Source organism: Microtus oregoni, unplaced genomic scaffold (genome assembly GCF_018167655.1).
Source record: "Microtus oregoni isolate MIOR12 unplaced genomic scaffold, Mior012 000001F_ref0000356, whole genome shotgun sequence".
NCBI classification, from domain to species: domain Eukaryota; kingdom Metazoa; phylum Chordata; class Mammalia; order Rodentia; family Cricetidae; genus Microtus; species Microtus oregoni.
The window spans coordinates 3,216,285-3,241,297 of record NW_024543060.1 but is presented as its reverse complement, the minus strand read 5'-3'; the positions used below and the strand labels follow the sequence as shown (position 1 = coordinate 3,241,297).

Here is a 25,013-nt window from a genome sequence, read left to right as displayed (position 1 = left end):
AAGATTTGGGGCATCGGTGAGGAAGGGTGAAGCACAGAGCAACCTAGGAACAGAGCTTCTATGTCATTGAGGTTAGTTTTTTCTAAACTATTGGAACATTTATTGAAGTTCCATAATTTTTTAATGGCTCCAGGATGTAGCATGAGTAATAAAAACCCAGAGACAGATATTGGGGTTCAATCCAAAAACCAGAAAAACAAAGCAACCAAGCCACTAGAGAAGTCTTACCTCTACCAAGGCTGGGCGACCACAAACTAAACAGACTATTCCCCTTTCTCTTCCCATTTTATATTCCCTCTAGTGCTGGGATTAAAAGTGTGAACCACCACCACCTGAATTTGTTTCTGCATCAATCTTATGTAGCCCAGGGTAGCCTTGAACTCACAGAGATCCATCTACCTCCGTCTCCCAAATCCTGGGATTAAAGGTGTTTGTCACTATTGCCTGACCTCTAGTGACTTTAGCTTTGCCTCTGGTTTTCAGGCAAGATTTATTTATCAAAACACAAGTAATTTAGCCCTACACCAGGATCCTGTGTTTCTTGTTTCCTGTTGCTGTGATAAAGTACCCCAACAAGAGCAAACCTAGGGGAGAAAGTTTATCTCACAGTTCAAGGGAACATTCCACAGTCGATCATGGCAGGTCAGGGCCTCAGAAGCCAGAGCAGCTGGTCACATTGCATCCACATCCAGGAAACATGGAGGAAATGCCAAGTGCTGATTGGCTGTCTTCTCCCGCTGTATAGGCCAACACACACACACACACACACACACACACACACACACACATACACACACGCGCGCGCGCGCTCTGGGAACGGCCCTGTCCATAAATAAGATGGGTCTCCTGACATTAATTAGCATAACCGAATAGCCTCCACAGACAGACTCAGAGGCTGGTCTCACCTAGGTGACGCTCACAGGATGTCCAGAGGCTTGTCTCTTAGCTGACTTCAGATTCTGTTGACACTTTGATCATCACAATATTAATTCTCGTTATAATCAGAAAATGCAAAAAAACAATAGTAAATGAGATGGAAATAAAAATTTATCACTATGAAAAACAAAACACCCAACTTCTCAACATGGAAGACAGCAGTAAGAGAGGAAATGGTAGGGAAAAAAAAAGTCAAAAAATACTCTAGAAACAAATTTTGGGTAGAATTCTTTCCTTATTAGCAATTTAAATATAGCTTTCTGGCAGCCAACCATTGACCTTCCCTGGCTTATAGACACATTTCCTGATCTTAGCTTTAACCAGCACTGTGGGAGAAACCCCTGTGTGTTTCTATGTCCATATATCCGCCCCTTCTCATTCTTACTATGTTAAGTCCCACGCCAAGCCAACTTACTTAACTACACCCATCCCTCTGTATCCTAGGGGGACTACTCCTGGCAGAGACCAGATTCCTGTGCATCCTCGTGTTTGAGGGTTTTACATAGGGAGACCAAGCTAACCATGAATTGAAAATATTTAACAATGCATTGTGTCTGTACTGAATGCGCCAATCTCTAAATAGTGTAACCACCATTATATTGTATTAGGCATTACAAATCTAGAGAAAATCTAACATATACAATACAGGAGGACGTAATGCAAACATGCCATTTCATATAAAGAATTGAGCAGCCAAGGATTTTAGCATCCAAGCTCACATGTTTAAATACTTAGTCATCTGGGAGTGGGATCAGAAGGATTAGGAGGGGTGTCCTGTTGCAGGAAGTGTGTCACTGTGGGCGGGCTTTGAGGTTTTAGAAGCCCAGCCAGGCCCAGGCCCAGTCTCTCTTCTCTCTCTCTCTCTCTCTCTCTCTCTCTCTCTCTGTCTCTCTCCTCTCTCTCTCTCCCTCCCTCCCTTCCTCCCCCCACCCCCATCGTCTTCTCCCATTTCCCACATCAGGATGTAGAATTCTCAGCTACTTCTTTGCACCGTGTCTGTCTGCACACCACCATGCTCCCCACTACAATAAGAATGGACTAACCTCTGAAACTGCAAGCAAGCCCCCATTAATGTTTCTTTTTCTACGAGTTTCATGCCTTGGTGTCTCTTTACAGCAATAGAACAATCACTGAGACACAGGGTCTCAGCTCAGGCTGGCTTTGACCTTGCTACCTCACTTGAAATGACCTTAAACTTCTGCTCCTCTTTACAGGTGTGCCACCACTCAGAGTTCTGGGCCAGCTGAGGCACATCCTCAGTCCACATTCACGTCTTTGAATCAGTACGTGAAGATCTCTAGCAGGCCTGAGCATGACAAACATGGCACTGACAGATCTTGCCCTCCGCCTTGCTAAATTGTTAGGTTACATTCCTAGAGCTAGCGACCACGATCTACTCCCTTATTTGGCCTGAGGTTGATTACTAGGGTACAGCTATCAAAACATCAAGGTCCAGGAATAAAAAAAAAATCCCCTTTTGGCTACCCACTTAACATACCCAATCAGAATTTACCAACCTAGACTAGCTCATCCTAACACAGACCTCCCCTTTTTCTCCTCTTAAAATTAACACTTGCAAAGCTATTTCCTGCTGTTTCTCCTAGACTCAGATTCAGTCATATTGTCTCTTTGCTTTGCTTAATAAAGGCTCTCTTTGTGTTGGAAACTGGTGTTTGGGTGTGGTCTGTACCTACTCCAGGGTCCAGAGGGGAGCACTCTGCACTGCTCCCGTCCCTTTGGTCCCTTAGGTAGGGACTAGTGGATGCTTATCCTCTTTTTAATTGTTTGGGTTTGTGCTGAGAGCCAAAGCCTCCACAAGGTATGTGAGCGAAACTCTACCCTCAGTGTCTAAGCTGGCCTCACAGAAGCTTGCTTTGCTGACGAAAGTCATCGGATACAAGGCACGCACAGGCTTGGCGAGCCAGGCTGGCACGAGAGCTGCCTGTGATTCTGAAGCCAGGAAGCTGCCAGCAGGGTGTTCTCAACGTGGGGCTGGCTTTCTTGGAGCCTTTTAGTCACCCAATCAGGATTCAAATCTAGTAGGCCTTCGTGTAGGGGAGACCAACCCTTAGCACTTCAGGGATGTTAGAAGGGAACTTACAGCTGTGTCGCCCAAGCCATAGGACCCATAGATCACTTAGAGGTCTTGTTACAAGGCAGATTCCTCAATTACGTGTTTGGGTCCTGTCTTAAGGGTTCTATTACTGTGAAGAGACGTCATGACCACAGCAACTCTTATAAGGAGAAACATTTAATTGGGGCTGGCTTACAGTTTCAGAGGTTTAGCCCATTATCATCATGATAGGAAGCATGGTAGCATGTAGGCGGACATGGTGCTGGAGAAGATGCTGAGGGTTCTACATCTTGATCCACAGGCAGCAGGAACAAAGTGTGACAAAATGGCCAGGCTTGAGCTTGTGAGACCCCCCAAAGCCTATCCCTACAGTGACACACTTCCTCCAATAAGGCTACACCTTCGAATAGTTCTTATAACAACAAAACAAAATCATAAATTTTAGACTTTTTCAAAATATTTTATTTCATCTTATGCGTATGGATCTTTGGGCAGCATATATGTCTTGCGTTAGGGTGCACCAGGTGGCCCTGGAGCTGGAATTACAGATGGTTGTTAGCCACCATATCTGTGCTGGCAATCACAGCAGATCTTCTGCGACAGTTCCTGGTGCTCTTCATCATTGAGCCGTTTCTCTGGCTTGAATTAAAACATTTTAAAACACACGGGTGAAAACATCAGGTAGGCAGTGGCAGCAGAGACCCGAAGTAGCTGCTGTAGCTCTCAGACACTATCAGAAGACCATCTTATTCGGATGTGTCCTAGCTGCTGTAGCTCTCAGACACTATCAGAAGACCATCTTATTCGGATGTGTCCTAGCTGCTGTAGCTCTCAGACACTATAGAAGACCATCTTATTCGGATGTGTCCTAGCTGCTGTAGCTCTCAGACACTATCAGAAGACCATCTTATTCGGATGTGTCCTAGTTTCTCTCTATAGCTGCGATAAACACCATGACCAAAAGCAACTTGGGCGAAAAGGAGCTTATAGCCCAGTGGTTCTCAGCCTTCCTACCGCTTGTGACCCTTTAAGACAGTTCCTCATGTTGTGGTGACCCCCAACCACAAAATTACTTTGTTCTACTTCACAGCTGTAATTTTGATACTGTTAGGAATCATAATATAAATATCCGATATGCAGGTTATCTGACATGCAACCTCCCAGAGGGGTTACGACCCACAGGTTGAGAATAATCTCACAGATTGTTACAGTCTGTCCTGCAGGAAAGCCTGGGCAGTAATTTAAGCAGAGATCATAATGGAACACCGCTTACTGGCTAAGCTTACACAACCCAGGCCTACCTGCCCAGGGGTGCCACGTACACAATGGGCTGGGCCTTGCACTGTCTGTCATTAATCAAGAAAATGCCCCACAGATGTAACTACAGACCAATCTGATGAGGCGATTTCTCAAACGAGGTTCCCTCTTCCCAAATCTGTCCAGCTTATGTCGAGTTGACAAAAACCTAAGGGGCACAGGGTTGACAGAAGCTAGGAGTATTGTTTGTACATTCCAAAAGGATTTACCTAATGGTCACAAGGATGTTGGTCACACAAGGGGTGGGCAGTAAATGGATATCCAGGGACTAAGATGGCCAGAGATAATCTTGATTCCCAACCTGTAACAGCCTGGTTTTCCACACAGTTAATATGTCAGTCAACCTTGAGGAATGTTTAACATTGATGCTGCCCTCCCCACCCCGCTCCCACTGTCCTTCTGCCCCTTCCTGGGAAATTCACTTCACATCCCCCAAGTCCAACTTCCAGGTATTAGCCTGAGAGATCGCTTGACAAGACAACCTGAGTTCAATCACCTGAACCCTCCTGCAAGTTGTCCACCGACCTCCACATGCACGCGGGGGCTCATGCCTACCCCACCTCCTGTAGTCAAATGTAAAATACTTTTGCTCAGGCTGGACCACCAAAGGAGATACACCCAAGGCTCCTTCAACTCCAGATGGAAGCCCCTTGGTCGTGCGTTCTTGATGGGGTCTGATGGAGGCTGCCACTCTAAGCCCCTTCCTTACCCAATGATGCTTGCTTGGTGCTTGCCTTGGAAGCCACGTATTTGACTTAGGTGTTCCCAGCAGGGAACTACAATGACTAAGTGCCTGGCTCTTGGCGTCTGTTCCACATTTCCAGACACAGGTCCAGAGCAGATCTTTCCAGCTGCAGCTTGCAGGTCCCGAATTCAAACCCCTGTCAATTGTGGATGGGAGTGGAATCTCCCGGGTGCAGCCGCGAGGGCAGCTCTGTTCCAGGTACAGGTGTAGGCTCGCCACAGGCGGCCCGGGACGGAGGTGAGGTGGCTGGGGCAAAGCTCCTGGCGGCCTGGGCGGAGCCGTGAGTGGGAGGGAGGGAATCCTACGGGGCTAGGCGGGTCCAGGGCGAAGAGAGGATAAAGGGCCGAACCAACCTCCTGATTCCGCACGTGCTGCTACGGCTCCCTTGTGGCATTCATAGCACCCAGTCTTTCGCGTCTACAGGTCAGTGCGGGAGATGGTTCGACGTATCCCCTCCGCGCCTGTCCTCGGGGATTGGATCCTCCTTCGGGGCTCATGACGACCAGCGAAGTCCACTGGCTGGGTTGGGGGCCCCTGGCCACTGCTACGCTGGTCCGGGAGGCGAAAGGTGGGCGTCCACGCAGCCCGGGGTGACAAAGTAGGGCCCGCTCCCTCCTGCTCAACCTCCCAGCAATAGAATGGGCACGCGGTTCCCAGAAAACTGGTTTGTCTAGTAATCTGGGATGCGATCTCAGGGAAGGATGGGTTGGGAGGGCCCCCACACGCTTTTCGCCTGGAAGCAGACTGAGGCTGACTGTCCCAGGTTCCCGAGGTGGTTTCCCAATCCCAGCAGGTGAAGGTCGGACAGAGGTGAGTCGGACCTTCCTCTAAGACCCTTTGTAGCTCACGTAAATTCCCGATTTTTTTTTTAATAACGCAGAAGGAGTTAACATGGACAGAGCCTTTTGCCAGGTGCCTTGCTAGGTTGTCTGCTTATAATAAAGCCTCTCAATATGGTGACTTTGTTCGATTTCGGAGAATAAGGATGCAGGAGACCACCCAGGCTCTGTGAGAGCCGGGCAAGACCCGGTCCTGATCCCCAGGAGGTTTCTGAACTGTTGCTCAGAGTTCTGGGCGGGCCGGAAGGTGCCTTTGAAACTGAGACCTTTTCTTTCTTTCTTTCTTTCTTTCTTTCTTTCTTTCAAAATCTTTATCCCTCTCTCTTCTTCATGTGTGTGGGTCACCTGCCATGGTGCGTGTGTATCCTTCGCTCTTCTTCAGAGTGTGGGTCGCCTGCCGTAGTGGATGTGTAGATCAGAGGACAATTTGTGGGAGTTATTTCTCTCCTTCCACCATGTGGGTTCTGGAAGTTGAAGCTGGGCTGTAGTCAGTGGTAGCAAGGAGATTTGGGACTCAGCAGACCTTTCACCTCCTTTGATCATTAATGTCCACCTTATCCTGGACACTTAATCTACAAAATAGGAAAGGACTCCAGCTTCAAAGAAAACTATGGGGCTAAATATGACTTCAGGAAAGCAGGTGGTTCGTAAGGCCCGGTAAGGGCTTGTCCATGGGCCCTTCCTGTTAAAATGGTACCCTTCCATCTTAAAATCCAGACTGCCTTGACTGTTGCTTGCTGGTTGTGGCGGGTGAGAATGATGGTGGGTGTGGCTGACAGTACCCACTAGGATGGGGAGAAGACGCTGGAGTCAGGGTGCTGCCACCCAGGCAATGCTGGCCTTTTCTAGACAGGTTTCTGGGCACAGGACTAATCCTCTACTTTGTAGGATTAGCCATGAGAACACAGAAAAGCAACTTTCCTGTAGAGACAGCAAAGAAAGAAAGGGCTTAGGCAGATTTGAGAAGCAGGGGCTGTGCCCTTAGGGGAGGGATACAATAGGGGTTGGGGACTGCTTCTCAGTCTGAGAGCTCCTCAAACTCTTCTGTTTAACCGTGGCTACAGGCAGCTCGCAATAGACTTATCACAGTAAGCACTTTTGAAGTCAGTAATGTGGGGAGCTGAAGAGATGGCTCAGAGGTTTAGAGCACTGGCTGCTCTTCCAGGGGTCCTGAGTTCAATTGCCAGCCCCCACATGGCAGCTCACAACTTTCTCTAATGGGATCTGATTCTCTCTTCTGGTGTGCAGGCGTATATGCAGACAAAGCACCCTATTCATGACATACACAAATAAGTAAACCTTTAAAAGTCAGTAGTTTAGGGCTGGGAGAGATGGCTCAGTGGTTAAGAGCACTGGCTCCTCTTCCTAGAGGACCTGAGTTCAGTTCCCAGCACCTACACAACTCCCAACTGTCTGAGACTTCATCCAGGGGATCTGATTACCTTCATACCAATGCACATAAAGTTAAATAAATCATTAAAAAAAAGTCAAGTGTGCCCTATATGTAGTGGGTCTTGGGAATGCCCTTCTCTCCCCAAGCCAAGGTCCTACTTTGTTCCTGTGAATTCTGACGGTAACGGACACGGGTGGGACCAGGCGTGCACGTCCTTATTTCACTCACAGTACATCCTCAGGGGCCACCCATTCATATTGTAGCACGTGTCAGATTTCCTAGTTTTTTTTTTTTTGGGTTGTTGTTTTTTGTTTAGAAGCTAAGTAAATTCTGCTGTGTATGGAGACCACTCCTTCTTTACTTAGTCAGCCATTCGAGGTGGGTACTTTTTATTTTATGCTTCATGTGCTGGACTTAAGATTTTCCAGGTCTCCGTTTAGTTTCTGTGGCTAAGAATGATTGCAGTTAGAAATGCAGGGTGGCCTTGGGCTGGCTAGAGCCCTCAGGAAAACCCATGTCTCCACCTTGTGGGAATGTCTGTTTCTAAAGACAGAACTGTTTCTCCTCAGGACAGTTGTGACAGGACCCCGCTTCGCAGAGGTAAAGCTGAGTCACTTTTGTCTGAGAAGAGAGCACAGGGAAAGTCCTGGCAGCCTCTGCTCCCTGTGTAGGGCTGCTGGGAGTGCCCTCTGGGGATGCAAACGCCATCTCCTGAAGCCAAGGCTACTACACTCCAGTCACCGGAGCCTTTTCTCAAGGCTGTCTTTGCTTACAGCAGAGCACGTGAGACCTTTGCACCCACACAAATACAAACAAAACCAGCTGAGTGCTGAGCCCATCTCCATCACCCAGGTCCCTGGTGCCAGTCCCCTCTCCGCAGTGTCCCTGAGGGTCCCTCCACGTGCTGGCTGGAAGAAGTCATCCTGTGGCTCGAGGGGAGAGGGCGCTGTCCTTTCTTTTTCATCCTTTGCAGTTAGTTAAGTCTGTTAGGCGCTTGGGAGAGAGCCCATAGCCTATTTGATTTTAACAGAGAGGGACTAAGGATCTTTGTTTGCTCTTCGCAAATTTACTTTCTGGCCCAGCAAGCTGTTCTCAGAGTGTGATCTGGGGAACCTTGGAGATCCCTGAGACCTTTCATGGAGTCCACAAGGTCACACCACTGGGGGTGGGGAGAGGAGAATGGTGCTATTTGCATTTTCTCCCCAGTGCACTCAGGATCGGTGGCTGAGTTTGGCTTCTGGTAGCTAATGAGGGGTATGCATGAGTAGTCTTCTGTTTCTGGGTTCTAGGCTCAGGGGATAACTGTGTGTTTTCAGGAATGAAAGTGATTTGCTCTACTGTACGTTCCCAAGCCCGTTCTTCTCTCTGTGGCTTTGGGTTCAAGTTTCCCTGCATCTACAGAGCATGGCATCAAAAGGCAAGCATGTACTCCATCGTGATTGGAAAACTGTGCTAAATGTTTAAATGTCCAGTTGCCTTTAAATTTAATAATACAGCAGTATAAGGATATCGTTTTGTTTTTTAATGTTAAAGAATGAATTATTGGCTTGCCAGTGGATAACAGAAAACTTGAGCTGCCAGCCCATAACTGGCCGTGCCATCTGTGCCCATGAGGGTAGGAAAGGGCGATGTGAGCATCCATGCTGAGCCAGTTCTCTGACTTGTGAAGGGGAATTTATCCAGAGAAATGGGCAAAACTGAGTAAGAGGGGCTGAAAGCGTCCCTCGGCTTCCTGCATCCCTGTGGATCTTCAGTCAGACCTTCGTTCTAAATAACACAATGATGCCTGGAGCATAATTCCAAGACAAGCCAGTTAGAGCCCTCTGAGAAGTGTGGACTTGAATGTCTTAATTAGATAGTTCAAACTCATTAAAAAAAATCCCAAATTATTTTAAAAATCTTCAGACTAGAACAAGCTGTTGAGACATCAAGCTGGACAGGTCACCAGACAGAGCATCAAACAACATAGATAATCACATTGCACCATTGAGAGCCAGAGTAACGTCTTGTTGAGGGGAAAGGACCCCGAAGGGAATCATAGCACCTCTGCTCTCCAGTGGCATGTTGACTGGAGGAGGCTTAGCTGCGTACGAAAAGACTGAGCGACTAATTTGCAGTGGTGTCTGAATTCACTGCGTTGCTTGTGTGCTTATGAGTCCATGCTAGACCAGCCACAGGAGAAACTCTTGGTAGAGGGTCGGAAACAAAACAGTCCAAGTGTTGAATTGCCTTTTCATGTTCGGTGGACCTGGGGTGAACCTGTGAGGATGGTTCCAAGGACTCGGGGGCTACTGGTGTGTCAGTGTCAGTCAAGGCTATGCAGCACACTGCTGGGGGTCATTGTATTCCTGGTGGCTACATGCTGCCAATGAAAAGACAGAACTGGGAAGTTGGAGAGATGGCTCAGCGGTTAAGAGCACTTGCTGCTCCTGCAGAGATTTTTGCTTCCAGGGTTTTGCTTCCAGCACCCACCTGGCAGCTCACAACTGTCTCTAACTCAGTTCCAGGGGGATCTGATGTCCTCTTTGGGTCCTGCAGGTGCTTGCACTCACATGGTGCACATACATATGCTTAGGCATACACACATACATACATATAAAGTAAAAATTAGTAAGTTAAAAGAAAGAATTGAAGGACTGCACCTGCCTCGCTTTTAAACAGAAGTATAGTAATTGCTGGCTCTAATCACTTTCACGGCCTCCTTAGGAACCTTTAATTTTCTGAAGCCTTGGCTTCTGAATGTAGGTCTTTGCAGGATGCTGGATGGTGACCTGTGAAGCTCCCCTTGTATTATCAATTGTGATGGTGTCTTGTGGTAAAGCATTTGTGGGACTGAAGCACGAGCTGGACCATTAGTTCTTGTCGATAGAACATTACTGCTGCATGGAGGGACTGAACATGGTTATGCATGCTTGGGGATTCAGCAGATGGATTCTAAAAATGAGCAAAGTTGTCTGTTCCTGCGAAGGAACAAGGAAAGGGGCTCATGGTATTTGTCCATTGTGGCTTTGACATCGCAGAGTCAAGTATGCTATCATTGACTTGGAAGAAGTTCCTGACTCACCAAACAAACCAACATTTCTCCGAAGTCCAGTGCTTGGAGCTAGAAGCAGGCTAAGAGAGCTGGGTGTATTGGCTCATGCCTTTAGATTCCAGTGCTTGGGAGGTGGATCATTTTGTGTTCAAGGCTATCCTGGTCTACATTTGAGTTCCAGGGCAGCCTGAGCTACATAGTGAGACCCTGTCTTGAAAATACCCTCCCATGTGTTAGGTAGGCCAGCAGGTAAGAGTGTGGCAAGGTGTGCAGTGATGACGTTAGAGCCTCCACGGAGCTGGCCTTTGACACGGATTAAAGGGGCTGGGAGATGGCTCAGCTGTACTACAAAGTACTTGGCATGCATGCATGAGGACCAGTCGCGTTCAGATCTCCAGAACCACCAAGCGTGCTGCTGATTGTCTGTGTGCAAAGTTCTGTGCTGGGGAGGAGGCTGGGTGTGTATGTTTTGGGGGTGGGGCTAGAAGGACACAAAAGGAGATCCCTGAAATTCACTGGCCAGCCAGCCTAGCAGGATTGATGAGCTTCAGGCTACGTGAGAGATTCCCTCTCAAAAATGAAAAGTAGAGAGGGCTGGAGGAAAGATACCCAGCCTCAACATCTGGCCTCCACACACATCTGCATTCACACATGTGGGCATCCTGGTACTAACAAGTCCAGGCATTGCGCGCACGCGCACACACACACACACACACACACATCAAAGGTCAGTTAAACTTTGAACTGTAGAGAACAAAGATATGTGTCTGGAAACACCCACTTGTCCCACCCCTCTGCTGTGGGAGTTTGCCTTCTCTGCAGCTACTTCAGTGAAATCTCAAGACAGACTGAGTGTGGAAGCTAGTATGAGAATCAGCTGATATCTGACAATGGACTCTTCTCACTATGTGATTTCTGTTTTTGCTTTGGCAAACACAGTTTCTTTCATAAATGCGTGTATGTTAACATCATTAAATGAATTAATAAGAATAAACATCTCTTTGATAATTTTAGCAATATTTAATAGTGTAGATATTGATGGATGATATTATTCACATATACGTTTCAGTCCACAGTTTTTTGGTGTTTTTCAAGACAGAAATGGCATGCCTGAGTCCTTGGACACCCAAGAAGACCACTATAGAGCCACACTTCCAAATGCAAAAGCAAGGTTTCATTTAAGTACAGGCTAGCACGAGCCCTCTGCTTCACAGTCTGACACAGCAGAGAGAGGGAGAAAGACCCTGTCTATTGTAAGTGGTTTATAAAGAGAAAAATTACAAGACAATCACAAGATTACCATCTCAAAATACAGAATTACTTATCCAATATCACAATTGGCTAAAGGGTAGGTGAAGCTCAGCTGTTAGTACCTGATAGGCTATTATTATCTAAGGGGGATAGCAACAGCCCCGCTGGTTACTTCCACCAGACGTCTGCTGACCCTTTGCTAACTCCAGGGGCTGCCTGCTGATAGGGGAAGTTGGGTGGTCAACATTCTCTGTATGACTACGGGTGGGGGAATGGACTGCAGTCAGTAACTTTGTGTAATTTACGTTTTCCCATTAGTTAATATTTCCCCTAAAGAGGGGTCCTGCAGCCTTCAGCTTATCTTGGTGGCTGGGGGTGTAGTTTAGAGTCCCAAAAGGGGCCAACACAGAAATGGGATCTTTTCCAGCCCTTCAGAAACTTGTCCTGAAACTTGCTTTGTAGACCAGGCTGGCCTTGAACAAATAGGTCTGCTTGTCTCTGCCTCTTAAGAGTGCTGGGATTAATGGCATAGGACACCACACCCAGCTTTCAGTCCATGGTTTTTAAGAACTTAAAGGAGGTCGGGTGTGGTTGCACACACCTTTAATCCCAACACTTGGGAGGCTAACAGATCTCTGTGACTGCCAGGCCAGACAGGGCTGCACAGTGAGACCCTGTCTCAAAATAAAATAAAGTAAAGTAAAGTAAAATAAAATAAAATAAAATAAAATAAAGGAATCTTGAAACTGGGCATTTCAAAGGCTGCTGCCTTGAGTCTAGTCATGCTCACACAACAGCAGAGACACGTGAGGCATGCATCCGCAGGTAATTTTATCACTCACCTAGCTGGTTACAACATCCCTTCGCTGTATTATCTTATGGAGTTGCCATTGCCTGTGTGGCCTACTGTGGAGCCAAATGGCTTTGTGCAGCATGAGGCTCTGTCAAGATGGACCGGGCAGGAATAAGACAGAAGAATAAGGCAGTAGTCTTTCCTTGGAAAAGCAGCTGTGTGGGTAGAAGTTTCTGTGGCTCTGATTGATGTCTGACTGGTGTGTTAAAGCTATCCCCTGGTAGATCCTCCAGCTGGAGGGCAGGGCAGCAGGCACAAACATCCCAGAGCAGGAGTCCTGCCAGCCTGTGGCATGAAGGGAGGACCAAAGTGGGCTTTTAGTGAATTAGGAAGAGCCAGCACAGGTCCATGCTGCCCACAGTGCCAGGGTAAAACACTTGGCCTTTTAGTGAAGAACCCACAGGGTGCCTTCTGATGTCTTCCTGGAGGGGAATGATGGGACCTTCGGTGTCCCAGAGTTTGCTCTTTCTTGACCCTTTTAACTGTGGCAATTCATTCTTTTTCTTCCGAGAATTGCAATTTGTCCTTGAGTTTCAGCACCCTGGGGAATCCAGTGGTCTCAGGGCTTCTTCCTTCTCCTTTTGATAAAGTGACTCAAAAGTGAGTTCTTACCTGGTCTAGGCTGCAGGGGAGGATTTTGTTTTCAACAACATTCCTCTGGGGGTGGTTGAGGAAGTCTCAGACATTCCCTATAATGTGGATAACCTGGAGCAGTGTGCTCAAGACAGGAAGGCTGTCTTCCAAGCTCATTTATGAGTGGGCTGGAATGAAGGATCCCCTCTGCCCCACCAGCAGCCACCAGAATTCTAATCGCCTTAACTTTTTATACTATCCCGCCCCCCATGACTTATAAGGGTATGAAATGCTTTCTCAAGCTGGTATCCTTTTACTGCATACACTCATGAAACGTAATTTGACGTATCTCAACCTGTGTTCTTGGGTCAAAGGCACTCACACTTGGAGGAAAGCAATTTTACTCATTACACAACAAAATGTCCTAAATTAAGGCACTTTTTTTGTTTTGTTTTTCAAGACAGGGTTTCTCTGCAGCTTTGAAGCCTGTCCTGGAACTAGCTCTTTTAGACCAGGCTGGCCTTGAACTCACTGAGATCTGCCTGCCTCTGCTTCCGGAGTGCTGGGATTAAAGGTGTGTGCCACCATCGCCTGGCTCAAGGCATTTTTTAAACCCACTGGTGGAAACATCAGGTAGGTGGTTTACCACAAAGCAGAGATATCTTTGCTATGTTTCGGATACTGATGACAGCCTTAGCTTTAGGATTGGTGAGAGTCTGCTAAACTAATATATTCTGAAAGGATTTACCTGATAAGTCATGTTAGGTTAGACACAGTGGAGGATAAAAGGTGACTATTACAGAGACTTATGTGTAGTGATATTTCATTTGTATTTTAATAAATAAAGCTTGCCTCAAGATCAGAGAGTAAAACAGCCCCCCGCCCGGTCAGCCTTATAGACCAGGCAATGGTGACACATCCCTATAATCCCAGTAGCCACACTAGTTTGCTAAAGAAACCAGGCGGTAGTGGTGCATGCCTTTAATCCCAGCCCTAGAGAAGAATATAAAATGGGAGGAGACAGCTCTCAGTCTCATTTTGAGATTCCTGGAGACAGGATCGCCATTTCAGACTGAGGCAGAGGTAAGAGTCAGTGGCTGGCTGCTTTGCTTTTCTGACCTTCAAGTTGAACCCCATTATCTGTCTCCGGGTTTTTATTAATTGTGCTACACTTATGATTTAAGATAGATTTAAATTGATCTTTGGTTCTGCAACACCCCAACTCTCCACGATTCCAAGTTCAGTTGTCTGTATGGGTATGACTCCTTTTTTTATGACAGGGTGGTGATCTTCAGGGCACAGTGCAGACACAGGTGTGTGTCCCAACCTCTTAACTTCCTAGACAAGGCAAGCGTCCACTGTTAGCTAGCTGGTAGTGAAGGCGAGGACGAGGAGGAGGGAGGTTAATGCTCATTTGGGGTCATGGAAGCACTGAGAACAGAGTTTTCTCTAAATAAGCCATCCAAAGAATGTGGGAGTCAAACAGAGGCTGCTCACAGCTTACTAAATATTGCCAGGTCTCCTCCCCTATCTGCTTTCCCAGCCTGGGGTCATTCCAGAGATAACATCTGAAGTGTGAGCACAGGTGGCCAATGCTTGGCTTTTTAGTCTAGGACTTGCTTGTCCCCTCAGATGGTTTGTGCACAGGTTGATAGCATGTAGTAAGCTCCCACCACCTGGTGGCCAGTGTTTGGTTTGGGTTTGTCATTGTCGTTGTTGTTTGGTGCTTGTTGGTTGTGCATTAACCCCCAGTGTAGCTTGGCATCTGGTTTAGCTTCAGCATTACCCCAGGTTAGGCTTTGTGTGAACATTTACTCCTCTGTCCCTGGGCCTGACTCCAGGTAGGCACTTACTGGCTTCCTATGGACAAGTCAGGAGTTCAGTCTTGCGCATTCCCGAATTGCTCGTGAACTGGCAGCTGGGATGTGACTTCAGGAGAGCAGCTTTTTCCAGGGGCTGATGGATGTAAGGTTGGTAATGGACTCTTGTCCTTCCCTTCTCCCAAGCTATCCGCAGGGCAGATGCTGGTCCTCGGGATGCTGAAACGGGTGGTCAGTGGGACAGCACAGAGCAAAGCCTCTGGCCGCTGGAAGCTTGTGTTGCCTTTGCGGTTTCTAGGCAGCTCCCCTTGTCGAATCCCAGCAGATGACAGCTTCCACTCCGCCTCGCTCTCCGAAACAGAGCCTCCGCGGGTCTTCATCACAGGTTGGTTCGTCCCCTCCTCATAAGTGGCATGAGCCTCATTGTCTCTGAGCTGCTTCTTGCAATGTGCTGTACCATCCGAACAGGCTTCCAGGGGACCATCAGGACTGGGTCTGGTGGTTGCCCTGTAAAAAGGGGGTCTCTGAGTGAGGCGTGCCATCACAAATAGCTTTTTATTGGATTGGCAACCCTTTTCTGATTAGACACAGCCTTTTTTGAGAAGTTCTGGGTTTGGATTCAAAGAAATTGTTTCGGGGGGGGGGGGTAAAGTATTAGAAGAATCATTCGCGCTGTTGACAAAGAGACGAAGGCATAGCAGGGGCTCTGAGGAAAGTTCTGGCACAAATGGCAGAGTGGTTTCAGAGGACGGACCGGGTCTACGTCTCGTGGTTAAGCAGCCTGACGTACACGCCTGCAGTCCCGGTCTCTGTCACGTGGTTAAGCAGCCTGCCGTACACGCCTGCAGTCCAGGTCTCTTAATCATGAGGGTGAGGGGAGCAGGAATCCAGAAAAACAAGTGACTTTAATTCTGGAAACCAACAATTACTGTCGTCTTGTTACCGTGTAAGGGTCTGGATGGGGTTCATTTTCTCTGCCATTAAAGAATTAAAAGGCAGGGAAATGCTCGAGCTTGCCAGGTAGCAGCGGAGACATCTCAAACAGCAGACTGAAGTTAGTGGACACAACCGGCAATTGCAAAGGCTTTTTCTTAGGGGGTGAGGAAACACACATACAGCGGGCACACAGAGGAAAAAACCCTCTGCAAAGTTGGGGTGAGGGGTGATGTGGACAGAAGAGGAACTGAGGAAGCTGAACATCTGGTCTCTTCTGGAGGGCTGGGGATTTTAAAGGTTCTGAGAAGTTTTCCTTCTCTAATTTAGGATTGGTCAGTTTGAAAAAAGATAGGCTGATGGGCCCACAACAGCTGTGTGACATGTTCTGATTCAGCCTTGAATTTGCTGAGTCCGTCCATCTTAGGGACCCTGCTGGTGGAAGAAGGAGCCCACAAGGCCTTTGTTTTAAGCTGTTGGGCTTTTGTCTGAGGTTATGAGGGCAAGGAAGAAGCCAGCCTTCTTGGAACTTCCCCATCTTTGTTACCTAGCAGTGGCCTCTCTCCCTGTCTGCCTGCTGACTTGGGAGTCTATCGAATGCCTAGTCTCTAGTTTCTGAAATTAGCAGCTCAAGTAAAATGGAGGACCATTACAAGATGGCGTGGTTCTGGCTGACATCTTCCGTCTTATTCGTAACCATTGCCTATGTTTCCTTTCTCTAACAAAACCTTGTTTTCTGAAGGGACCTAGGGATGCAGAGCTGTTGTATGATGGTTTACTCTTTTGGCCTTTTGAGGGGCCCACTACACAGCTCCCAAATAAATCACACACAGACACTTATTCTTAGTTCTGAATGCCTGGTCTTAGCTTGACTTGTTTCTTGCCAGCTTCTCTTAAATTATCTCGACTCCCTTTTGTCTCTGGGCTTTTACCTTTCTCTATTCCTGTATACCTTTCTTCACTGTTTTCTCTGTGGCTTGCTGTGTAACTGGGTGGCTGTCCCTGATGTCCTCCTCTCCTTGTTCTCAAGCTCCTTCTTTTCCTTGTTTCTCCATTTATCCTCTCTACCTCCCAGCCCCACCTATCCTTGCTCCTGCCTCACTATTGGCTGTTCAGCTCTTTATTAGGACCATCAGGTGTTTTAGACAGGCAAAGAATCACAGCTTCACAGAGTTAAACAAATGAAGCATAAACAAAAGCAGCACACCTTAACATAACAGTCCCCAGCACGGGGCCAAATAGCTATCCTGGAACTTGAGTTCCTTCCACATTATGGGTAATAGGTCATGGCAACAAAACTGAGTGGATAGGAAGGGTGGGAGTTCTAGAACTCAACTTTCTCCTCAGCACATCTTTCCTTGACCGGGTTCCCCAGCCTAAGCCCAGAATCGCCCATCACACACTATTACTGAGCTCAGTATACTGGAAATATGATGGGATGTGAGCACTGCCTGAGCTTCTTGTCGCTGTTGAGCTTATCACTCCCTGATCTGCCTTTTCTAGAATGTGCAGTGCCTGGCCCCACCCCCTGCACTGTGCATTCCACCTTGTCGCAGACAGAGTGCTCCCAAGCAGCCCAAGACAACCTCTCACTTGACGGGCACGTTCTATTTCCCCCTCCTTGTCATGTTTTCACTTCTTTCCTGTCTTGCTCTCTGTGTGTTTGCTTCATTCTCTTTCTCCACTAAAAAATCATCTCTAGGGTTTTAGTCCTATGTTAACTGGCAGGAAGTCCCACTGATCTATCTTCCTGCCACATGAGTGTCTCATATGAAATTTATAGTGGTCCTCCTCCAAATGTGTTCCTAGCTCCTTGGCTCCGGCTTCCTATCCGTACTGTCTTTAAGACTCCAGGTTAGGAAGCTAGTATCATTTCTTTCGTAGTAGCTCCTCTTTGGTTCTGTTCTATTGTTTGTCTACTCTATTTTGAGGTAGGGTCTCCCTACTACGACGTAGCTCTGGCTGTGTCCCAGGCTGGCCTCGAACTCAAAAGACCCACCTACCTCTGCCTCCCAAGTGCTGGGTTTTGTCCTATCGTTTTGTCAAATGGTTTCTTGCTCTCCCCTCTTTGGAGCTGGGCTCAGCATTAGTGTTATTTTTCTGCTTATGTTCTTGCTTTTTTCCTCTTGGGCACCCCTTACCAGAAAGTGCTGCCTCGAACCCTCACGTGCATTGATGCCTGTCCGTGCTGGACAGTGGCTATCCTGTATTCTGAGAGCATTGCTGTGCTGCTGAGAGTAGCCTTCAGTGATTGCATCAGCTTAGTCCTGGGCTTTAGCCCGCTACGACTGGGGGTTTTTAGTCCACTATTAAGCTCGGAGAATAGATTTGCACTCAGGTCTCATCTTGTTTTCTTCTTCACCTAGGGGGTCTTGGCCAGCTGGGAATAGGACTTGCTGGCCTTTTGAGGTAAGAGCTTCAAAATCAAGTTCTTAAGGGTGCACAGTGGTCTCTGTCAGCATTACCCATTTGTTCTCTTGCCTCTGGCTTCTTTCTGCTTCTAAGATGTCACATCTAAATATCTACTTAAAATACAATTTAGTCTGCCTCTTGGTCACGACACCAGCTCTTTGCTGTCGGTCCTACTTGGATGCAGTGAGACTCATCACCCCAAATGAATCCCTTACCTTTCAGCTGTTTGGGAGCAGAGGGCGGGGCCAGTGCTGATAGGAGCTGGAAGGGTCTTGTCTGGGGTTGAAGTTAGTAGGGTAAAAGAATGAGGGAGAAGAGGAAGTGCCAAGGATCTGGAGATAGCACTGGTGACCAATGCAGTGGGGGAAGGGTAGAAGGAGAGAATCAGGCTGGGGAGAGAAAATGAGGGCTGAGCTTAGGAAGGCAAAGCTGAGGGGTATGTGACAATGCTGACGAGAAAGAAGGTGACTGGAGAAGGCCCCGCAACTGCAGTGCCTATTAGAAATAACCAGTTACCTAAGACTTGTATTCCTGATGTTGCCGACTCATTGTGGGGGACGGGGTGGGGGGCTTTCTTTCCCTACAGGAGACGATTTGGGAAGGACAACGTGATCTTATCAGACATAAAGAAGCCCCCTGCTCACGTCTTCCACAGTGGTAAGATATGGATAGTCCTGATGTTTCTCTTTTCAAAATGCAGCCACAGAGGCAGCTCAGTGGAGTCCGTGTATAGTCGACTAAGACGGATTTGGGCACGGTCCTGGCTTTAAAGTGTGTTTGCTCCATTCAAATGACAAGGAACAGAAGTGCTCTGTGGAGTCTGAAGTTCTGGAATAAGATATCTGAATATTACTTTCAATAATGTTTTTGGACTAAAAGCTTTGATTCCTATCTTTTGAGTTTTTGGTTATCTGACTGTCTTAAAGAGCCCTCAAACAAAAAGTGTGATGAGGAAAAAGAGTTGACGAATGTGGAGAAGAGAGATGGCTTAGTGTTAAGAGCGCTTTCAGAGCATCCAAGTTTGGTTCCCAGCACCCACATCAGGTGGCTCCCAAGCACCTGTAACTACAGCTCTAGGGGATCCAAGACCATCTTCTGGGCTCCACAGAGACCTGCACTCACGAGCATCACCCCCCAAAATTTCAGCACCCTTTTCCAGCCTGGATGCTGAGTACCTAGATTTACACACACACACACACACACACACACACACACACACACACACACGAGATATACATAAATAACCAGACACAGAAGCTGGAGCATGGCTGTTAAGCCAGTGCTCAGGAGGCTAGGGCAGAAGAATCACATAGTTCCAGTCCAACCTAGGCTACAGAGCCAGGTTGTGCTTTCCATAAGGAAGGTTGGGGAGGGAGGGCGAGAGAGGATGAGGAGATTTTCTCAAGTCAGTGGCCGGGGCCAGGGAATCCACTTAGCTTCACTGCAGCCCTTCTCGCTCTGTGTTTATAGGCCCTTTCATTTATGCCGATATCCTGGATTACAAGAAACTCCGTGAGATCGTGGTGAACCACCGGATTAGCTGGATCTTTCACTACAGTGCGCTGCTCAGCGCTGTCGGAGAAGCAAACGTGGCCTTGGCCAGAGATGTGAATATAACTGGTGAGCAGCTGGCTCTAGCCGAAAGGGGCCAGTTTTTCCTGCTCTTGGCAATGCGTCTCCGTTGCAGATTGTCATAAGTGTCCCTTCATTTCAGGACTGCATAACATTCTAGATGTTGCAGCTGAATTCAATATGAGATTGTTTGTGCCCAGCACGATTGGAGCTTTTGGAGCTACCTCTCCTAGGAACCCTGCACCTGATCTCTGCATTCAAAGGCCCAGGACCATCTATGGGGTATCCAAGGTCCACGCGGAGCTCATGGGAGAAGTAAGCATTTCTCGGCAAGATTGCTAAAAAATGCTCAGGGCTAGATGAGTCTGTGTGTCTGACCCTATTTTTTTTTTCTGCCTCAGACACTTCCTGCTTTATTTTGGGGGGAAACGATTACACCCTGGAGACAATTACTTAGCTGGTGTGTTATTGGTCTAGTGGTAGGCCCCTTCCCTTGTAGGCACTGAAGAATTTAGCTATAGGTTTCTGCTTGCCTACAGCCACGACACTCCTGGCCTTGAAACCCCTCCCACCTTGCTTGTTGCCCAACTTGTTTGCAAGGCTCTCATCTATAATTACTGGTGGGAGTGTCAAAATCTTTTCTGAAGAGAGAGTGATGGAGACACGGGGGTGGGGAGGGCATGGGGAAGGAGAGAATATGTGGGGACCAAGTGTGTGTATTCCTATGTGTGGAGGCCAGAGGTTAGGTGTCTCCGTCAGTTCCTCTCCATAATACATTTTGAGACAAGGTCTCTTACTAGAACCTGGAACGCGCAGGCCAGGCTTGTGGGCATTGAGTCTTCTCGGTTTCCCCAGTACTAGATTACAGGCACATGCTGTGTCCTGTTTTCTTATACGGGTTCTACAGACTCTAGCTCAGCTCCTCGTGACTGTGCCAGAAGCACTGAGTCATCTCCCCAGCCCCGAAACTTCCTACTGTGGAAAACTTCAACCACGCTTTTACTGTTTTATAGCAAACTGTGGGTCAGTGTCTGGCCCTTCAGCTACTGGATGTCAAATTTCTCTGCAGGGGAACAAGCTTGCAGCATTCAGGGCAGGCAGGGAGCAGGAGTGCCACCTGCAGGCTGCTCTATCATTTGATATTACCTTGATGTAGCATGAAGATGGTGATTTCCAGAAGATAAATCATTGAGTATTATTAAAGTGAAAAACTTGGTCTTGTAAACATTGTGTGTATGTTGCATGTGTATATGCACACACGAATGTACCACAGCATGTGGTGGTGGGGTTGGAGGACAAATGTGGAGTCTCTCCACCTTTATGTTGGTTCTGAGGAGCCAGCTCAAGTCACCAGGCTGTGTGGCAAGTGCCTTTCCCCACTGAGCCATCCTACAGGTCCTAAATGTTTATTCTTCTGAAGAACATTTAATTTAACTGCATGGGGTATTTTAGGGAAAACACAATTTCTTTGTTTTATCTGAACTACAGGATTATTATTTTTAGCAAGCTCTTTCTTTTTCTTAGTACTATTATTACCGGTATGGGTTAGATTTCCGGTGCCTAAGATATCCTGGAATCATTTCTGCAGAATCCCAGCCTGGAGGAGGAACAACTGGTAAGTGCAGTCTCCAGCCTCCTTCACCCTTAAATTCTCTTGTTTTGGGGAGACCCTACTTCATCCGTAAACTGGCTGCCTTAGTTTCCCTGTATTTCAAGGGAACTTGGAAAGTAGAGAGTGTTTTTTTATCTCGCTAGTTACAAAAAAAAAAAAAATTCTTTAGTTACCTGTGTATAACAGTAAATCTTGATATAGCCCATACTATTCATATCTTTTGGGGGAGTCTTCCATTTTTAATAGTCTAAAGAGTTTCTGAATTAAGAGCACTGGCAACTCAGACCTGAGCCTCCTCGCTCCGGCTGCCACGGATGGGGTTCTCTTTCAGACTACGCAGTCCAGATTTTCCATGATGCAGCAAAGAAAGGCACATTTGAGTGCAACCTCAAGGCCAGCACCAGGCTCCCCATGATGTACATCAGCGACTGCCTCAGGGCCACCCTGGAAGTCATGGAGGCCCCTGCTGAGCGCCTCTCCATGAGGACCTACAACATCAGCGCCATGAGCTTCACCCCCGAGGAGCTGGCACGGGCCATCGTTAAGCACATACCCGACTTCCAGATCACCTACTGTGTGGATCCCCTCCGGCAGGCCATTGGTAGGCCCCCACGCCAGCCCCCTCTAGTTCCCCTCTAGTTAGCAAATGGATTTGAAAATCCCCACGCCACTCAAGTGAGGAGGCTTTAAGACTGAGGATCGCGGTGGTCCGTTCACAGATGCTTCCGTGTGGGGAAACGGGTCTTCGGGAGAAAGGTTCCAGCTCAGGAAATAGTCCGGCACCATGTCACCTTTGCACAATTTAATGAAGCCGGGAGGAACAGATGAAATCAAGGCAGTGTACAAACAGGCTTGGGCCTTCGTATGGTGTTATTGTTATCCATGGCCTGGAACACCCTTCTGGATATAAGAATGTTCCCTTACAAAGCCATGTGAGGTTTTAATAATATGAAAACCCCAGTGCAGGTACCCAATGGCTTCTGAAGAGGTGGCCCTGCATGGACGAGGTCTATTCCAGTCAGAGACTGTTAGGGTCGGAGAGAAGCCCCAAAGAAGACCAACAGTCCATGTATGCAATAACAAGAGTGCCTTATTAATTCCAACATTGGGGTGACACTTAGCAACCCCCAAAGATGGTCACAGGCTCCTTTTAAGCAGAGTTAGGGTAATTCCAGAGAGGAGGGATTAATCTGGGTCTGATTGGTGGAGGAAAGATTAGTCTGGGGACTGATTGGTGGGAGGTCCTGGTGGTTAGGGACCTTCCAACAGCAGGGTAGGGAAAGCTACCTTTACATATCAGGACTGGGGAGGGGAGGGCTGTTGAGCCAGCAGACGGGGCCTTAGGGAGGCTGCTGAACTAGCAGAAGGCTGTGGTTTTTCCGAGGACTGTTTGTTTAGCTCTGTCCCATTTTAGTGACCCAGAACTAAGGCTCAGATTGCTGTCAATCTTTAGGAAAGTCTGGTCTGCCTCCCCGTCCCCTGCTCCAGTTCTCTCTGAGATGAGATTTTCTTTTCTGTGACTTCATATAAAACCCAAATACAGAGCCTGGATAACCCACTGTTCTTTCCTGTGTCTTGCCTTAGCTGAGAGCTGGCCCATGAAACTAGATGACAGCAATGCCCGAATGGATTGGGGCTGGAAGCACGACTTTGATCTTCCGCAGCTGGTGGCTACAATGCTCACCTTCTATGGAGCCAGCACCAGATGCGCCCAAGCAAACTGAAGGAGGAGAGCAACTCCCGTGCCCCCACAGTGCAAGAGGCATGGCATTCTCTTAGTTGGAGAACTAATTGGATGGAATTCGGGCCGCTCACTCAGAACCGCTGGGTGGGGTTGGCGTTCCTTCACATGTGGCCTTTGTTGTGTGCCTAAATTGGTCCAAGCACACATACCACAGAAATGAAGACCTAAGTGGTAGTGGCTGTGTCTTGGAATTTACAACGTTTGTGTTTAATTAAATTCAGTTTAAGGATCACTCCCGAGACCCTCTCTTGACCGGAAACCAAAGATTACATTTTAATGATTTTCAAAGATGCTTTTCATGTTCAGAACTTTCAGACTTCATCCAAAATGATGCCTTGCAGCTAACTTTTATTTAAGATTTATCTTTTTACTTGAGATTAAGAGTATGGAAGATGTCACAGTTCATAAAGGGCATGAGTTGTGTGGGATTTGCTTCCATGTAGGGGCTGCAAGAAAGCTCGGTGATGTCTTTGGGACTTTTAATTCCCTGACCTGGTGACATCAGCAACCCCAAAGAGACTGTTGAAATGCATGTTTCTGGGCTTCACCCCCACAGATGGACCCAGCAACGTGGAGGAAGCTGGCTGTGACTCAACCCTCTAAGACAGGCTCCAAACACAGATTCTAAAGACTGCCATCCTGTGATAGTAGTGAATCCCACCAACAGGGAGGCTGGTCAGTTCCTGCTGGCACACCTGGCTACCTGCAGAAATCGCCAGCAAGAGGAACATCCAGTCCCACAACCGTAGTCAATAATAGCTGCTCTTCTCCATAGATTGGTGATGGTAAATTGTTACACATTTAGATTTTAAAGTCCTAGGTTGTGGCCTGATTTTTTTTTTTTGGAGTCTTAACTGGATTTGAATCTTTAACTAGAGAACTTTAGATAATTGAGTTTCAATAGCTACAATAGCATAGTCTATCTCTCACATGCTTAGTATAATTAAGCTGCACAGTTGGGGATTTTTGTTTCTGAAAATCTTCTTTACAGATTTATTGAGTTCAAATGCCATACAATTTATAATTTGGGATCTGGAGAAAAGTCTCAGGAGTTAAGAGCACTGGTTGCTCTTGTAGAGGACCTGAGTTCAGTTCCCAGCATCCACATGGGCGCTCACAACTTTCTGTAACTCCAGTCCCAGGGGGATGTGATACCCTTTTCTGACTTGTAAGCACCAGTGCACGTTTGTATGCAAATGGTACCCACGTCTTACATGTAGGCAAAATACTCATTCATGTAAAAATAAATAAAACTTAAAATGTATATTGTTTGTCAGCCTATTATAGTTACAGATTTGGTAACAAAAGAGAAACTATGTGTAATTCCCCTTTCTGTGAAACAGCAACTATCTTTCTGTGTCTGGATGGGGAATTCTGAATATCTCATGCAACTGGGTGTAGCCATTAGCGAAGACCCTCAGCTTTGTTAACCTGTTAGGCATCTATCATCCTGTCAGACTGTAACACAAATTTCAAGTTCACTCCTGACATTAAAGTGTATTTTCAGTTGCTTAACAGCGTATGATTTTGGTTGTGTAGGAAAGTATAAGTCTGAAGTTCATGTGTAATCTTAGAAATCTATATGCATGGTGAAATTCAAGTAACACTAGTGAATAAATACAATGAGAAGGATGCCCCTCACCCTCTGCACAGGAAACCATGACATGGTTGTGTGTGTGTGTGTGTGTGTGTGTGTGAGAGAGAGAGAGAGAGAGAGAGAGAGAGAGAGAGAGAGAGAGAGAGAGATAGATGCTGGAACTCAGTGCTTATGCACACCAGGCAAGTGTTCTCCCACTAAGCCGTATCTCCAGCCCCATCTGCTTGTTTAGCGGCTATATAGCTCTTCATTGGCTGCTTAAACAGACGTGAGCAGGCTGCATTATTAAGGACATGTGGACTTAACAG

The 25,013-nt window shown here is 47.2% G+C and overlaps 1 protein-coding gene across 1 annotated transcript; it reads left to right on the top strand.

The window, feature by feature from the left end:
- Nucleotides 1–15,036: 15,036 nt before the first annotated feature.
- On the top strand, nt 15,037–23,088 carry LOC121455610 (L-threonine 3-dehydrogenase, mitochondrial). Its single transcript, XM_041663203.1, has 8 exons — nt 15,037–15,220; nt 18,135–18,177; nt 18,767–18,837; nt 19,651–19,800; nt 19,895–20,067; nt 21,277–21,367; nt 21,696–21,965; nt 22,949–23,088. The coding sequence occupies exons 1-8, from the start codon at nt 15,037–15,039 to the stop codon at nt 23,086–23,088; spliced, it is 1,122 nt and encodes a 373-aa protein (XP_041519137.1).
- The last annotated feature ends 1,925 nt before the right edge of the window (nt 23,089–25,013 follow it).